Source organism: Cryptomeria japonica, chromosome 1, assembly GCF_030272615.1.
Source record: "Cryptomeria japonica chromosome 1, Sugi_1.0, whole genome shotgun sequence".
Taxonomy (NCBI): Eukaryota; Viridiplantae; Streptophyta; class Pinopsida; order Cupressales; family Cupressaceae; genus Cryptomeria; species Cryptomeria japonica.
In genome coordinates, this window is record NC_081405.1 from 278,057,163 (window position 1) to 278,076,659 (window position 19,497).

A 19,497-nucleotide genomic window follows, 5' to 3' on the forward strand; every position below is an offset into this window, starting at 1 on the left:
TCTTTCTCTCTCTCCCTCTCTATCTATCCCTATCTATAATCTCTATTTCTCTTTCTCACTCTCTTGCACTATCTATATCTCTCTATCTATCGATATTTCTCTTCCTTTATATCTATCTATCTCTTTATTTTTTATCTCACTCTCTTTACCCCTCTCTATCCATTTTTCTCCATCTCTTTATAAATTTATCTTTGTCTTTACCTCTCTCTCTCTCTATATATCTATTCATCTCCCTCTCCCTTTATCTTCATTATTATCTCTATCTTCCTCTCTCCTTTTCAATATCTAGATATGTCGACCTCTTTCTATCCATCCTTGTCCTTTATTTTTTCTCCCTCTCACTTCATACTCCTTAATATCTATATCTCTATTTATATCCTTGTCCTTTAGTTATTCTCCCTCTTTAGCTCTTCATCTCTCTTCACCCTTATATCTCTCCTTATTTGAAAATGAGTACATATGGTCTCCTAAGGGGTTATATGGTGTCCTAAGGTGTCATAGAGCACCATATGACCCCTTAGGACACAATATGATCCCTAACGACACCATATGGTCTCCTAAGGGGTCATATGGTATCCTAAGGGATCATAAAACACCATATGACCCCTTAGGACACAATAAGACCCCTAATGACACAATATGGTGTCCTAAGGGGTCATAAGACACCAAACGACCCCTTAGTACACCATACGACCCCTAATGACACAATGTGGGGTCCTAAAGGGTCATATGGTATCCTAAGGGATCATAGGACACCATATGACCCCTTAGGACACCATACGACCCATAGCACCATATAGTGTCCCAAGGGGTCATATGGTGTCCTAAGGGGTCATAGAACACCATATGACCCATTAGGACACAATACAACCCCTGAAAATACCTAAGGGGTCATATAGTGTCCTAAGGGGTCATAGGAAACCATATGACCCCTTAGGACACCATACAACCCCTTATGACACTATATGGTGTCCTAAGGGGTCATATGGTATCCTAAGGGGTCATATAGCACCATATGACCCCTTAGAACACAAGAAGACCCATAACGACATGGTATGGTGTCCTAATGGGTCATGTGGTGTCACGAGACACCATATGACCCCTAACGATACCTAAGGGGTCATATGGTGTCCTAAGGGGTTATATGATGTTCTAAGAACCTTTAGGACACAATATGACCCCTTAGCACACCATACAACCCCTAACGACACCATATGGTGTCCTAAGGGGTCGTAGGACACCATATGACCCGTTAGGACACAATATGACCCCTAACAACACCTAAGGAGTCATATTGTGTCCTAAGGGGTCATAGGACACCATATGACCCCTAACGACATTGTATGGTATCCTAAGGGGTCATATTGTGTCCTAAGGGGTCATAGAACACCATATGACCTCTAACGACACAAAATGACACCTAATGATACCTAAGGGGTCGTATGGTGTCCTAAGGGGTCATAGGACACCATATGACCCCTTGGCACACTATATGATCCCTAATGACACCGTATGGTGTCCTAAGGGGTCATAGAACACCATATGAGCCCTTAGGACACCATACAACACATAATGACACCATATGGTGTCCTAAGGGGTCATATGGTATCCTAAAGGGTCATAGGACACCATATGACCCCTTAGGAGACCATATGACCCATAACAACATAATATGGTTTCCTAGAGGGTCACAGAACACCATATGACCACTTAGAACACCATACGACCCATAACGACACCATGTGGTGTCCTAAGGGATCATAAGACATAATATGACCCCTAACGATGTCATATAGTGTCCTAAGGGGTCATAGGACACCATATAACCCCTTAGGACACCATATGACCCCTTACAACACCATACAACCCTTTAAAACACCATATGGTGTCCTCAAGGGTCATATGGTATCCTAAGGGGTCATATAACACCATATGACCCCTTAGAACACAAGAAGACCCATAATGACTCCTTACCACACAATACGACCCCTAACAACACCATATGGTGTCCTAATGGGTCATATGGTGTCCTAAGGGGTCATAGAACACCATATGACCCCTTAGGACACTATACGACACATAACAACACCAAATGGTGTCCTAAGGGGTCATATGGTATCCTAAGGGGTCATATGACACCATATGACCCCTTAGGAGACCATATGACCCATAACAACACCATATGGTGTCCTAAGGGGTCATAGAACACCATATGACCCATTAGGACACCATATGAACCATAATGATTCCATATGGTGTCCTAAGGGATCATAAGACGCCGTATGACCCCTTAGAACACAATATGACCCCTAACGACATCATATAGTGTCCTAAGGGGTCATAGGACACCATATGACCCCTTATGACATAATATGACCCGTAACACAATCATATAGTGTCCTAAGGGGTCATATGGTGTCCTAAGGGGTTATAGAACACCATATGACCCATAACGACACCATATGATGTCCTAACCTAATGGATCATATGGTGTCTAAGGGGTCATACGATGTCCTGTGACCCCTTAGGACACAATATGACCCCTTAGCACACCATACAACCCCCAACGACACCATATGGTGTCCTAAGTGGTCATAGGACACCATATGACCTGTTTGGAGACAATATGACCCCTAACAATACCTAAGGGGTCATATGGTGTCCTAAGGGGTCATAGGATACCATATGACCCCTTAACACACCATACGACCCCTAACAACACCATATGGTGTCCTAAAGGCTCATAGAACACCATATGACCCCTTAGGACACCATAAGACCCATAACATCATATGGTGTCCTAAGGCGTCATATGGTGTCCTAAAGGTTTATGAGACACCATATGACCCTTTAGGACACAATATGACCCCTAATGACACCTAAGGGGTCATATGGTGTCCTAATGAGTGATATGATGTCTTGTGGCCCTTTAAGGTACAATATGACCCCTTAGAACACCATATAACCCCTAACGATGCCATATGGTATCCTAAGGGGTTATAATATGCCATATGGTATCTTAAGGTGTTTTAAGATACCATATGACCCGTTAGGACACAATATGACCCCTAACAACACCTAAGGGGTCATAGGACACCATATGAACCCTTAGGACACAATATAACCCCTAACGACACCTAATGGGTCATATGGTGTCCTAAGTGGTTATATGACATCATATGACCCCTTAAGACATAGTATGGCCCCTTAGCACACCATACAACCCCTAACGACATCATATGGTGTCCTAAGGGGTCATAGGACACCATATGACCCGTTAGGACACAATATAACCTCAAATGACACCTAAGGGGTCATATGGTGTCCTAAGGGGTCATAGGATACCATATGACCCCTTAGAACACCATACTATCTATGATGACACCATATGGTGTCCTAAGGGGTCATAGGACACCATATGACCCCTTAGAACACCATATGATCCATGATGACACCATATGGTGTCATAAGGGTTCATAGGACACCATATGACCCCTTAGGACATAATATGACCCCTAATGACACCTTAGGGGTCATATGGTGTCCTCAGTGGTCATATGATATCTTATGACCCCTTAACACACCATACAAACCCTAACAACACCATATGGTTTCCTAAGGGGTCATAGGATACCATATGACCCCTTAGGACACCATATGACCCATAACAACACCATATAGTGTTTTAAGGAGTCATATGGTGTCCTAAGAGGTTATAGGACACCATATGACCCTTTAAGACACAATATGACCCCTTAGCACACCATATGACCCCTAAAAAAATCATATGGTGTCCTAAGGGTTCATAGGACACCATATGACTCATTAGGACACAATATGACCCCTAACAACACCTAAGGGGTCATATGGTAAAGTTAGAGGTGAGGATAGGCATGACAAGGAGATGGCATTTGGGGAAGAGAGAATTAGAGAGAGTTGGGGGTAATTAGGAGCTGGGAGGAGAGGGGGGATGGGAAAGTATCAAAAAAGGGAGAGAAGGAGAGATGAGGACAGAGGTTAAAAGAGAGAGGTCTAGAGAGAAGGTAATTAGGGGAAGGGGAGGGGGAAGAGAGAGGGAGGGAGTATCAACAAAGGAAGAGGGGGGAGAGATGGGGAGAGTCCCCTGATTACCCTCTCTCTAGTCCATCTCTTTGTTAATACTTCTCTCTTCCCCTCTGCTACCCCTAATTATCCTCTCTCTATCACTCTCTTCACCTCTCTCCACATCTCTCCCTCTCTCCTTTTGTTGATACTTACTCTTCTCCCTCTCTTCTTATTTGATAATTATACCCAACTCTCTCTCACATTATTTATTTCCCTCAATTACCCTTGATCACCTCTCTCCTCCTATGGGTTTATAGATACTTCCCTCTCCCCCTCTCCCCACCCCCTAATTACTCTCTATGTCTCTCTTCACCTCTGTCCCCATCTCTCTTCTCTCTTTGTTGATACTTTCCCCTCTCCTCCTACCCCCTAATAATCTCAAACTCTTCCTCTCATTCTCTCTTCACCCCAATCACCCCTCCCTCTCTCTCTTCACCTTCCATCTAATTACCTCTAGCTCTCTCTCTCACACTCTCTCTCTTCCCCACAATTAATCTCTCCTTCTCACCTCTCTCCCTCTCTCCTTTTTTTGATACTTCCCTACGCCTCTCCTTGTCCCCTCTGAATTTTGTTTGCTAGAGATGAGAAGGAAATGCAGAGAGACTAGTCTAGATCTTAGGGAAGAAAGAGTGACATAGAGGAGGAAATTATGAAGAGTTAGAAATATAAGAACCTTGTAGAGCGTGAGAGAATGAATGAGGTATTCAATGACAGTTATAGATATAGGTCTAGAGAGAGATGTATAAATATGGACAAAAGAGAGGGAGGAAGAAACAAACAGGTGGAGTGATACGTTTAGGAGAGAGAGGTGGAGAAAGGAACAAACATGGATAACATGGTTTATCAAAATTTATTGAACTCGATAAAACTCATAAATTTTCTATTATTAAGTAATTACTTATTTAGTTTATTTTGAAATGGTTGTTACAAAACTCATGTAATAGGGAAATCATATGAAAAAGTCATGAGTTTTTTATGTTTTAAAAATTAAGGATGAATTTAAATGAATTATAAATATGGACAAAAGAGAGGGAGGAAGAAACAAACAGGTGGAGTGATAGGTTTAGGAGAGAGAGGTGGAGAAAGGAACAAACATGGATAACATGGTTTATCAAAATTTATCAAACTCGATAAAACTCATAAATTTTCTATTATTAATTAATTAATTATTCAGTTTATTTTGAAATGATTGTTACAAAAACTCATGCAATAAGGAAATCATATGAAAAAGTCGTGAGTTTTTTATGTTTTAAAAATGAAGGATGAATTTAAATGAATTATAATTATTGTTTAAAACAAATAATTGAAAATATACCTATTCCATATCATAGATCTCTTAATTACCTTTCCAACGCCTATAAAAAATCAAAATTTTCATATAAAATGCAAAAGTTATGCCCAAATTACTAAAATATTATTTTTTATTTTTTCAAATATGGATATCCGATTTTAACGGATATCCGATTTTAAAACATAATTTTTTCCCTCCATCTTTTCATTTGGGTTTTCTTTGGGATTTGGCTTGGAAGTGACAAGCCTGGAAAGTCAACAGAAAAAACGTGTTTTTCAGTATTCCTTGATTTTCTAGACTTTACACTGGTGGCTGATGACTTTTTTTATAGCCAAAATTGATAAAATGAAAAGGGTTTTTTAAGGACGTTCTCAGCTTTCCAACAATATAAGGCTTCTTTTATTTTGAATTTAATAAAAATTTATTATTTATTTTCTAATTGAATTCTGACAAAAGTCCTGATTGATAGACTGATTGAAAAACACTCATAACTTTCAAACCGCATAACATTTTTTGAATCTGAAACATGTGTCACATCCTATGCTTCGTCTACTATAGGGAAAAAAAAAAATTCATAAGGTTTTGACCAAGTTAAGGTGGTCAAACGTAGGAGTTTTTGAGTTTATGGAAAGTTATAGTAAAAAATTCATAAATAATTATTTACTTTATAAAAACTTATAAAAAAAATATGTGTCACATTCAGATATGAGTCTAATACTTATATTATAAATCTTATAAAAAAATATTATGATTTGATTGTGATTAATGTGGTCAGACATACACCTAATTCTTATCTTTTTCCTGAAATTTTTGTACCACTTCATTGATATTTGAAATTTAAAATTTTCATCAAATAGCATTTTCTTTTTTCAAAACAACTAGTAGCTTAGAAACTAAATTCAATTTTCTATAGATTTTCTTCTTAAATATTTTTAAAATAATGTTCATAACTTATTCAACTTTTCATGTCAAGTTGCATACCTCTGATTTTTTGAAATTTCATTGCCACTTAAGGGCCTGTTTTGGCACACCATGATCCTGCACATACACATGTTCAATTTGTTATTATTCCTACATCCAATCAATTTCATGTGAAGCTGGGGCATCCTTGGCTCTCTTCCATAGAAGCGATCTCTTCTACTATTCACAAGTGTTTGAAATCTCCCCATAATGGTGAAATCATAACTATTAATAATAGCATATTTCAACCTACAATGAGGTGTGCAGATATTTGTCTTGATTATTTTTGGTCCAAACAATTCAAGCCTCTTGAACCTAGAAGTGATGCTCTTTTTAGATCATATCAAAAATGGAAAAATGAAATGATTTTATCCTTGAGTCAACCTAGAAATCCAAGACTTAGCATTCCTCTTGATGATCATATACCCCTTCTTGAGGATAAGATTGTTCTTCCTCCTAAGGAAAGAAATAATCTTCTTCTCAAGGAGGCATCTATTCCTTCTCCTAAAGAGAAGAGTATCCTTTCACCCAACAAAAGAGATATCACTCTTCCTAAAGAATAATCCATTCCTTCTCCTATGGATGAGTCTCCTCTTCCTCCCAAAGGTAGAAAAAATATTCCTCCTAAGTTTAGACCTATTCCTCCTCCTCATGATGGATCTAGTCTCCTTCCTACATCTCCCATTCCTCCTTTGTATGGGGTGGTTCCTCCTCCTTCATCTTATAGAGAGAAGCAACCGGCCTCTCCCATTGTCCAACCTAAAAGACCTCAAACCACTCATCCTTCCTTAAAAGAAGAGACAAAGCCTATACCTAATGTGCCTAACCCACCCCAACCTTCAACTAAGACTAGATGAAACCATTGTGCGAGAGAACACCGATAGAGACGTTGTGCTAGAGCTTATGACTTTGCTTCCCAAACCATTTCTTCTTCTAAAACACCAATAGTTGACATGATCCTATTTCCTCGTAAACAGGACATCCAACCTAATTCTCCAAGATGTAAAATTCTTAAGACAAATGATGGTTCAAGTTCTATTCCTATTAAAGCTCCTATTCGTATTGATCTTAATGAAGAAATAGGTGAAAATTTTCTTAATGATGAAAATGTTGATCCTAATATTTATGATGATGAATATGAATATGTTGATGTTGAAAATGACTTGTCTGCAAAATTTTCAAAAGCATTAATCCTAACTCCTAGTAGCGAACGAAGTGACTTAGCATTAGAGAATGGTCCTTGTTTGGAACTTGCGATAGCTCCATCTACTGTGCTTGATGTGGCTCCTCTTGTGTGTTGTCCACCTTCCCGAAATAATGATCAGCAAGATCAGGGGGAGGAAGACGTGCTTGGTTAGCTTCATTAGCACTGTAGACTCTCTCTCTCTCTCCTCTCTTACTTGTTTGTGACATTATTCTATTTGTTCTCCCTATTCTTCTATTTTTTGTCCCTAGTGTTGTCTACTTGAGGATGATGCAAAGCGTTGAGATCTCTTTTGGTCTCTCTCATGTTGACTCAAAAGACACATATGTTCCCTTCTTCCATGGTGGTTTCCTCTCTTTGGGGGATGAGGACGATTCTGTTCAAATAGACATATACATGATATACATGAGTTATCATAAAAAGCATACTAACTCCAAAGTTAGGTGAAACCACCTCATGCTTTGTGTTTTGTGTTCAATATCCTTTGCTTTGTCCTCTCTTGGGGGATAAATTAGTGTGATAATGTGCTTGTCTTCTTTGGGTGTATCCTACCTTAAAGAAATTTCTCCCGATAAGGCATATGCAATCATTTTAATGTGGGGTCATACACTCTGCTCATGATTCTCTCTTTTGATACTTAAAGTTACTTAGTGAACTTTGTCTTTGCTTTGTAATTTTTGGTGCTTCTTTTCATGACTCATAGTAAGAGAACCTTACTAGTTGTGGTCATGGTTCTCTCTTTCTCTCATGATCTTTCCTTTACCTCATCATTGAAGTTCTAAGATCCTAAAGTCCACTAGGGGCTTGTTGAATCTTGCCTCCTTGATGTATTTCAATCTGAATTCCTTGTACATTACCGACAGTATTTATGTAAGCTCATACTCCCACTAAAGTGGGGGCTAAATGTAATGTCCTAAAATTGCACCCCTCGCAGTTTTTAACTATATTTGGGTCTTCTCCTTAGTGTTTGCGCTCCTCGGCCTGATCATAGACCTGAATATGCTCTTGCACATCAAAAACACATTGCAATTCAACCTTGTTCTCTGCCCACACCTTGATCCTGCCCCAAAATAGGGCAGGACCAGGACGTGGTGCTCTGGTCCTCACTGGGACCAGGGCATGGTGCCCTGGACTCCCCGATTTAGGACCTCCCTTGATCCTCTCCCCTTGGACCTAACTCAAATTTGAAGCGGGAATTCCCTCCTATGTCGGCTCAAGTCAGAAAATCAGTCAGTTAAACCTACTAGCAAGTATATAAGAGGAATTTCCCCCGTCATTTGACATCCTATCAAATCCTAACAAAATTCAATCAAGCATCCGAACATTCAAGAAATCAAGCATTCAAGAGAAATTGAACATTTTCAGTCTTCCTTCAAGCTTTGGAGCAACAATAGAGACAAGATTTCAAGCATTGAAGAGGAGATCAACATTCTACTTCCAAAGTTAGGTGAAACCACCTCATGCTTTGTGTTTTGTGTTCATTATCCTTTGCTTTGTCCTCTCTTGGGGGCTAAATTATTGTGATAGCGTGCTTGTCTTCTTTGGGTGTATCCTACCTTAAAGCAATTGCTCCTGATAAGGCGTATGCAGACACTTTAACATGGGTCCATACACTCTGCTCACGATTCTCTCTTTCGATACTTAAAGTTACTTAGCGAACTTTGTCTTTGCTTTGTAATTTTTTATGCTTCTTTTCATGACTCATAGTAAGAGAACCTCACTAGTTGTGGTCATGGTTCTCTCTTTCTCTCATGATCTTCCCTTTTACCTTATCATTGAAGTTGTAAGATCCTAAAGTCCACTAGGGGCTTGGTGAATCTTTCCTCCTTGATGTGGTGAAAGTCTTTCAATCTAAATTCCTTGTACATTATCGGCAATATTTGACAAAACTTCACAAGGAGGTATAAGCATTTCAATTTCATTCAATTCAACATCCCCTCAAAGAGGAGGATTTCTACTTCCAATCCTTTCATTTACATTATTTTAACCACTTAGTTAATTCAAAGATCAGGGTTTGATATGAAGACAAACCCCTATTCCCAACACATTTCCCTTTCTTTCTATGTGCAGGAAACAGTTGCGCAATTGTACTACTGGAACTAAGCTTTATTCACAGAGTCAGAAAAACCCTTTTCGACACACGAAAATTTTGGAGGACCGATACGAGGGCGCCACTGTCCTGACACACGATCCCTGCAACTTTTGTCGGATTTCACAGAGTAGCTCTGAATCATCTCAAACTTCTCAGATCCAAGTGCACGGCTGAATCCTGAACCTGTAGCTCACTGTTTTCGCATATTTTGTCTATCACTATCACTATCATATATATTGCAGTCTATATTACCATCATTGCAAAATAATGCACAGCATGTATCACTCAAAAACTACCAAATCTCATGTCCTAACTACAGAAGACTGATGAAATGATAAAAATTTGTGCTTTTACTAATATTTGTTCCCCATTTTTTAGACCCCATGAACTAGGGCACTTGGCTAAGGAATGCTAGGGAAACTTCGCAAAAGAATCAAAACCACATGGAGGATTCACACTTTGATAGAAAAACCTCAAGTTTTGCTCTCACATTCCTTAACACGAAGCCCTGACCCATGAGCTCTGAAGAATTTATGAACACACTACATTTCAAACACAACAAAAGGAAAATGCATAGAAGACAAAGAAACATCCATAACTACCAAAAGCAAAAAAAATATCTTTTAACAAATAGTAAACACCAAACAACATAGTCATTATTATGCACTTGCATAAGCCAGCACTATGCATATGCATCTTACAGTTTTTAAACAAAACTACAATCTCTCCTTCGCAAGTATCTCCAAGCTACAAAACTACAATCCCTCCTTCGAAAGTATCTCTAGGCCCCCATAGGATTTTCTGAAACAATTTTTTTCGTCCATTTTTTAGATCCTGTGAATTAGGGCACTGGGCTAAGGAATGCTAGAGAAACCTCGCAGAAGAATCAAAATTCACACTTCAACAGAAGACCTCAAGATTTGCTCTCACATTCCTCAACACAGAGCCCTGACCCATGAGCTCTAAAGAATTTATGAACACACTACATTTCAAGCACAACAAAAAGCAAATACATAGTGTAGTCACATAAATCTGTCCACTTAATTAAATGAATACTTAGTATTTATTTGATTATTTAACCATCAATTAATAATTAATTAAATTAATAATTAATTAATTCATCTTAACCCTATTCTCCTATTAATTAAATAAATTATTCAATTTATTTGATTTAATTCACTTAACCAAATTCAGACCATTAATTAAATAAATAAATCATATTTATTTAATTAAATCTTCTCTCACATTTAAATAAATTAATATTTATTTAAATCCCCCAAAATCCCACCTCTCACATTTAAATAAATAAATAATTTATTTAAATCACCTTTATCCTCCACCCACTTGCATTTTCCTACAAATGCAAATTGCACAATTATTTTAAATAAATAATTTATTTAAATCACCTTTATCCTCCACCCACTTGTATTTTCCTACAAAAGCAAGTTGCACAACTATTTTAAATAAATTATTTATTTAAAATCCTATTTATCCTCACCCACTTGAAACCTTTAATGGTTTCCCTTAAAGTAGTCAAACTTGATGGCTTTAAAGTCTTCAAACTTGATGGCTTCCTTCTATAGTCTTCTTAAGACTTTAATGGTTTTCCTTAAAGTCTTCAAGCCTTTAATGGTTTCCCTCAAAGTCTTCAAGCATTTTAATGCTTTATCTTCATTTTTCTCATTTAAATAAATTAATATTTATTTAAATATTTATCCAAATTCAACTTACACCATTTAATTGAAATAAATGATTTTATTTTAATTGAAAATACCAAAATTTCTCCCACTTGCATTTTCCTACAAAATCCACTTGTATGCCTAAACCCCTTCTAGATTCTTCTAAACCCTTCCTAATTAGCCTAAATTCATCCCTTAAATATTGTCACATTCCTAAGCAAATTGGAGTCACTTCTCAAAGACTCCAAAGTCTTTGAAAAGCAATTAATGCTTTGTGTGTTCAACAAATTAACCCTCAAAGTCTTGGATAACCTTTGAAAGCTTCCAACCTTCAACCACTAAATGGCTCAAAGTCTTTGATAACCATTGAAGGCTTTCAACCTTCAACCACTTAATCCCCAAAGTCTCCAATAACCATTAATGGTTACCTCAAACCCTCCCACATGGTTAAAACATTTGTTTTGACTCAACCTCTACCCAACCCAAGGGTCTCATCAAGCCTTTAATGCTTTGACCATGATTATCTCTTAATCATTTGCACAAAGGTTTTATCCTTGCATTAACTCCTAATCCAGTGGGTAATCCTAATTTAGGCTTGACCCTTACCTTCTAGATAACCATGAAGTCTTCTCAGGCCTTTAATGCCTCCAACCTCCTCTCTCAACCCAATCCTATGTTGACACTTGTCACCATTTTATTGGTGCCAATTGTGCACATGGATCCCCAACTTTCAATCCTAACCCTTGTTAAGATTGCTCAATCTTAACCCTTCATTTCCCTATTTCTTCTATAAATAGAACCCTTCTCCTCAAGCAAAAGAGGAAGCATTTAGAGTATTGTTGTTATACTGGCATTAGCATAGAGCTTTTTCATAGCATCACTATCTACTCTTGCATAGTATTTGCTTATCATATTCAACCATCTTGAATCTCCATATGGCATCCATGGCTAGTGCTAAAAGCTGAGAGCTACACTCATTTGGGACTTGGAGAGGAGAGGAACAAGGGAGGAGCAACTATGAGCATCTTGATTAGCTATTTCATTCTATGTTTATATGCTTTCTATTTCATGCTTAATATCTCTCTTGATATGCCTGTTTAGGATAATCTTTTGTTGCTAACACTAACGTTTGTTTCTTGTGCTCTTGTGTGTGTTGCCATCAAACAGATTTTCTAATCCTTTTTGCAGAGCATCACATAGAAGACAAAGAAACATCCATAGATGCTAATAGCAAAAAATATATCTTTTAACCAACAGTAAACACCAAACAATAGAGTCATTATTATGCACTTGCATAAGCCATGACTATGCATATGCATCTTACTGTTTTCAACAAAACTACGATCTCTCCTTCGCAAGTATCTCCAAGCTACAAAACTAGAATCCCTCCTTCGAAAGTATCTTTAGGCTCCCACGAGATTTTCTAAATCATTTTTTTCAAATTGACTACATACAACATAATAGCAAGACGACACTAAAGCCTCTACAACACGCATAAAACATTTAACATGCATTCAATGAAAACATTAAAGACTAAGCTATATGCATTTAATATTACATCATATCTAATGCAAATGCACTCGCGCGAGACACTAACAACACTTGCCCAAAAATAAAGCTACAATACATAAGCCCTAAAAAATTAATACAAAACTTGCATTTTTAATTGAATACATACAGCAAATTCTTAAAATGTGATTTTTATATCTACACTGCGTCCTCTTAGCCAATAGAAAATAAGATAAATAATCATGTTTCAATTAATTAAAAAGATTTAAATGCGTAAATTATAAATCTTCGCTCAATTTTTTTAAAATCTTCAAAGCTTATTGGTCAGCCCAAAGCAGACAACTGCATCGGGTCAATGCACGGCAAGAACTAATAATGAACAATGTGTGCAAACTAGATGCGCCCATTGGATTCCTTCATACAGGCCGTCCCAATATAATTTTTTATACCCTCCTCGTAAGAGTATTTTTTCTTACGTCAGTGCATACATCATTGAGGCAGTACAGCTGCGTGTGACGATAAAGTAGTCACATTGTGTTTCAGATGAGTCGTACAGAGAACTCCGAAAATCTACCTCTTAATATTTGTCCTCAACGAAACAGGACTACCGAATCTACCATAAGATAACACTTCATACACGGCTCTCTTGCTGACAATGCCCTAGCTTTCATTTGTTAAAAGCAGGGCCCTTTTCAGCTGCTTGGTGCAATCCTATCTACAATGGCGACTTCTGCTGGCAAAAATCCTTGGGGCGAGCACATGCAGAAGCGTCATCATGTGGTGATGTTTCCATTCATGGCGCAGGGCCACATCATTCCCTTCCTCCAACTCTCCTACCTTCTCGCTGCTCGAACCAGATTCACCATCACCATCGTTAGCACTCCTCGCAACGTTCAGACGTTAACACCCACCATTCAATCTGCTCGCCAAAAAGACTCCTCCCTTGACATACGCTTAGCGGAGCTCCCTTTCTCCAGTGCCGATCATGGCTTACCACCGCGTACAGAGAACACTGACTCGCTGGCTTTACCACAGTTTCTTACTCTCATGGAAGCCGCAGAGAAATTGCAGCCCCATTTCGAGAATCTGATCCGCAAGATCTGTGCAGAAGATGGCTGCACTCCGCTGTGCATCATAAGTGACATGTTCCTAGGCTGGACCCTCGACGTCGCCGACATGTTTGCAATACCCAGAATCTGCTTTTTCACCTCCGGTGCTTATGGCATGTTGCTTTTTTACTCTATGTGGAATCATTTGCCCCATACCAAGACTGACACAGAAGAGTTTACTCTCCCAGATTTGCCTCACGTCTCGCTGCATCGATCTCAACTTCCCATTACCTTAAAAATGGCAACAGCAACCGATGGGTGGAGCTTATTTTATTCTCGCCAAATACCCCGCAATATGCGCAGCTGGGGAACTGTCTGCAATTCTTTCGAACAGCTTGAGCACGACCATTTGGAACACTTCAGGAAATCCACCGGCAGACCTGTCTGGGTGGTTGGCCCTGTCCTTCCTCCAGAACTTCTGTCTTCCACTCGATCTGATGCTGTCTATGATAAGTTATTGCAAGGAAAGGAGGCAGACAGCGAAGCAATTTTCTGCTTGCGTTGGCTCGATTCTCAGAATGTTTCCAGTGTGCTCTACATTTCCTTTGGCTCCCAAAACACGATCTCTGCGTCCAATATGAAAGAACTGGCACTGGGTTTGGAATCAAGTGGGCAACCCTTCATATGGGTAGTGAGGCCGCCGCTTGGCGTACCGTCGACTGCACAGTTTTCCTCAGAGTTTCTTCCTGATGGGTTTGAAGAGCGAATGAAGGCCAAAAAGCAGGGATTGGTTATTAAAAAATGGGCGCCTCAGCGTGTGATTCTGTCCCATCCTTCCACAGGAGGATTTGTGAGCCACTGTGGATGGAATTCGACGATGGAGAGTCTGAGCCAGGGCGTTCCCATTATTGGATGGCCTATCGCAGGGGAGCAGTTTTTCAATTCGAAGCTTCTGGAGGAGGAAGTCGGTGTTTGTGTGGAGATGTGCAGAGGAAATGAGGGAGAATTGACGAAGGAGAAGGTGGAGAGGACGGTGAAGATGTTGATGTCAGAAGAGAAAGGCGGTCGAATGAGAGAAAGAGCCGCGGCCATGAGAGATGCTGCGAGAACAGCAGTAAAAGACAGTGGAGATGGAACCGAAAAAGGCTCGTCCATGCGTGACATTGACGACATGATACAAAATATTCTAAACACTTCTTGTGGTTCTCAATCCTTGTAAAACTCTGTAGGCATTAAAAAAATTCTAGTGGTCTTTTATTTAGTCAATAAGTCATTACGATGTGAAATTTTTTAAGTAGAATCAAATTGTAGATGGAACCGAGAAGTGAATGTCCACACATGGACGTTGACAACAAGGTACAAAATACTCTTACCACTATTCGTCGATCTCGATCCTTGTAAGACTTGATAAGTACACAAACTAATGTTAATGTCGAAATCGTTCATGGACTTTGAATGGCGAGGATTTGAGATCAAATGCTTGCAATGTTAGAGAGTCGTATTTGCAATTCATTAGTTAAAATTGAAATATATTCATTCGTGCATTTTCTAAATGATCTTTTTGGTCGATAATTTATTGTTATGTGGATTTTTTTAAATGTCAAATTTTTATTATCATGTTTATTATAATTTTTTTGTTTTTTTTTCTTATGATATTTATTTTATGATATTTGTAGTATTTTACTAAAAGAAATTAAATATATGTGAAATCTTGTTAGATAAATAAATTTATATGTTATGTTATGTGTTTCGTTTCATTGTTATGTAATGAATATTTAATTGTAAATTATTATTGTAGTATTTATTTGTTTGTTGTTGAGGTTGTCATACATCATGTTATATTGAACAATTTTGTGAGACTTTTCAATCCTAACATACGGATTTTTTCTTTACTCTATCTATAGCATGCCTAATCTTTGATTTCATCTATAATGTTTGATAAATTTCCAATCTCATCCCTTATTGGAATCATAGTGGAGGATCCAATCATTTTTACAACCAGTCATGAAAGTGGAATAGAATAGTGGGGTTGTTTGATAAATTATAACTTGTCAGGGAGATGATGTCTTGCTTGCTACATATATACGAAAAAAACCTAATACGTAGGGATATTTTGGTTACTTTTGGTCCAAACAATTATCACCATTTCATGCATGTATCTTGAAGCTATGCTTCAGATAAAACTAATATAATTTTGCATCGGACCTAAAACGAAAACAGAACAAAAATCTAAAATAGACAGATAAAGAGTAAAAAAATGAATGATATAAAATAAAATTTTGAGATGCAAATAGTTTGTATAATGAATCTAGGGAAGACATAAATGAGATACTAGCACATCCATTCTATCATATAGGAGGCACATTATCATCTTAAATTTGCACTGGATTGTCTAGAAACATTAGAAAGTAAGGTTTCAATGTATATCCTAAAATATCCTACACATGGAATCGCAACATATTAGATAAAATGGAATGTAAATATACTACCAAAAATGGAAAATGTAACATAATAGAAGTAATGTCATTTCCAACATTCAATAAAAAAGCATAACATTACTTGAAAATTTTGACTATGTCTATGAAAATGTCCTTTGCTCGTTGATATTTTTAAATTCCACATTCTCGCTCCTTGTGGCTTAGCGCTCTACTATGAATCCACCCTAGCAATCAAATTTGGTGGTGGATCTTTCTTCTCCTAGTGGTGGTTCTTCTCGGCTTGCTATTAGCAATGTAATGGTTGTGGTTGGGGCTCTGACTTTGAGGGATCTATTGGCTTTAGGTCCCTCTCTAAATAGTTTTTCTACAGATATGGGTGGGACCTCCTCTCTTGAGAATTTTGTTGCTTGTCTTGGGGCCATTGGTTCCTCTAGCTCCAAGCAATAAGCATCCTATGTAGATATGATATGAAAAATCTTGTTGCTTACTAATGTAGCCAAGGTTTATACTATCCTAGTGCTTCCAAAAAAATGAAGGGTTTTTTCAAGACAACAATTCTTGTTCTTGCATTCCCCCATGATTCCTCTTGGAAATGAAGTGCTTGAATGTGAGGATTATTTTTTTAAGAAGATCTTAACCTATAGGTTTTTTAGCATTGGCCCTTTTTTATTCATTTGCATAGTTGCATTCAATGGGTTTGGTCTCGTCTAGGCGAGGGTAAAATGGAGCTTTACCATTTCCCTAGAGGTTTTTAGGTAGTTCACTTTGATTCCAAGGATAATCAGTAGGTTGTGCTTGATGGTGGGCCTTGGAGGTGAAATTCACATCCCCTCTCTATGTTCCCTAGGGTTTCTCTTTGAGTCCTATGAAAGATTGAACTTACATTTTCCCTATGTAGTTAAGGTTGCCTTATCTTCCCTTTCAATTCTGGTGTTATGAAGCCTATGAGGATATTGGTAATACTTTAGGTAGATTCTAGAAGACAAACTATGTGTCCAAAGTATTTGGTCATATTTCCTTTGCTCATATTTTAATTGAAGTTGGTCTTTCAAAATCTCTCTTGATGAAGTCATTCTACAGGTTAATGATAGATCTTGATGTCAATTGGTGGACTATGAGGGGATCTTATTTCATTGCAGACATTATTTTTTTATTGAGCATTTAGCTTTTGAGTGCTCCCATGGTGGTCGCACATAGTCTTCCTCGACTTGGTGGAAGAATTCCACTCATGACCACCTTACTATTTTTCATGATGCTTCTTCTAAGGATGATGTTGTTTCAAAGGATTTGAAACCACCCACTCCTATTTCTTCTCCTCATATTTCAGATGATGTTATTGAGGATCGAGGACCATCTCTTTCTTTGATTACTTATTCATGTTTTTGTCTTGAAAGTTCAACACACAAGAAATATAGGATAAAACTTGCCTTTATAACAGCGTAGTGGAAAATCAATTTTCATTGGGATAACTCATTTTGCATTAAGTAATTGTTACTCATCATTAAATAATTATAACAAAGCAAAAAAATTAAATTTAAGCACACTTGTTATTAAAATATTTTACTTGCATTAAATTTGAGCCTCCAGGAGAGAATCGATCCATATTAGGAAAATAAATTTTCATCATTTTACTTGCATTGTCCCAAAAAACCATCTTGAGGAAACACGTGGCTCATCTAGACAATTAAAATTCATTCATTTCGTCACTTTTGTCCACACATCTCATTTTGGAGAAATTTGATTCCCATCTGGACACAAGAATTTCATTTATTCCATCAATTTTGTCCAAAAATTGGCATTGGGGGAAAATGGTCCCTTTCTGGACAAGGAATTTTGTGCGTACAAAACTTCAACATTCATTCCTGGGGGAATCCACACTTCATCGAGATAATTCTCAACACTTAGTCAAATTTTGGGCCTCCCGGTGGAAAAATGTGGTCCATCAGGACACAACTTAGGACAATTGGGGAAAAACGTCCCCCATTAGGAAACATAGTGGGTTAAATCATGACCCATCGAAAAAAGTCCTTTTATGCCTTAAAAACTTAGGGAAGAATGTCCTTCATTGAGAAAACGCATTTTTAGACTTTAATTTCATGTTTTCCATTGGGACTATGATGATTTCCACGCCAAAAAATGTCCAGACTTATCAAATTTCATCGTTATGTATTAGGACTTTCATCATTTTAACTCGATTTTGTGCAAGCAAATTGGAATCCATCTGAAGAATGTGCAAGTTTGACTTAACTAACTTTCTCGAAGCAAAAAAATGACTCCTAAAGGACCTCTTTGATGTTTAAGCACAAAAATATCATTGACATGGACACACAGACATATTTATGCTCAATTTCAAAACTTGTTGCAAACCCTAAACTTAGGCAAAACTTAAGATCACTTTAACATTTTGACATTTTATCTAACACCCTCTCATAAGAAAAGGTAAACACACTAAGCTAAGGCAATCTAAGAAATACAGATCTACCATAAAAGCAAAAAAGTGGGGGTCCCCATTTGCAATAGGGAAATATGTGAAGACATCACAACATCTAGCACCACCTTGAATAAATATTCTTGAACATTTCAAAGATAAAGACCCAATCCACACTTAGAACTTTTGGAAAATTCAACCCAACTTGTCAAAAGACTAGGACACATACTCAAGGTGGAAGAAGAATCACAAACTAGACCAAGGTATCTTGTCTTTGATTACCCATGTGTGTGCAAATGTATTCATTCTGACTCATAAGAACATTGTAACCACTTAGAATCCACAATGACTAGCTATGTAGTTTGTCAAAACTTCATAAGCATCCTACATACAGCCTCACTAGTAGTTGGACGTTTATAGCCCTGATGATGTTATTGATATAATCTCGTGAATATTTTTCCATTGCTAGCTAGGCATCCATAGCCCTGATGGAGTTACTCACATGTTCTGCAAAACCAAGCATTTTATTTTCATTTCATTTTTCTCTTGAATTTTCTCTTTTCTTTCTCATCCTTTTCCATTTTTTGATAATACCTTTCTTCTCACATATTTTCCATGCTTACAATTTGGCTTATAAGCAGTGAATCTCACTTGGGTTTGATAATTATAGTGGCACTGAAGCGGGGTTTTAGTTTTTTCACTTTCCACAACTTCACCTAGGAAACCACAATGACTTAGAGCAA

General features: G+C 37.8%; 1 protein-coding gene across 1 annotated transcript; it reads left to right on the top strand.

The window, feature by feature from the left end:
- The first annotated feature begins 13,293 nt into the window (after positions 1 to 13,293).
- On the top strand, positions 13,294 to 15,365 carry LOC131065385 (UDP-glycosyltransferase 92A1). Its single transcript, XM_057999883.2, has one exon. It carries the CDS (start codon positions 13,560 to 13,562, stop codon positions 15,105 to 15,107), a length of 1,548 nt encoding a protein of 515 aa, XP_057855866.2. The 5' UTR covers positions 13,294 to 13,559; the 3' UTR covers positions 15,108 to 15,365.
- Positions 15,366 to 19,497: the final 4,132 nt, after the last annotated feature.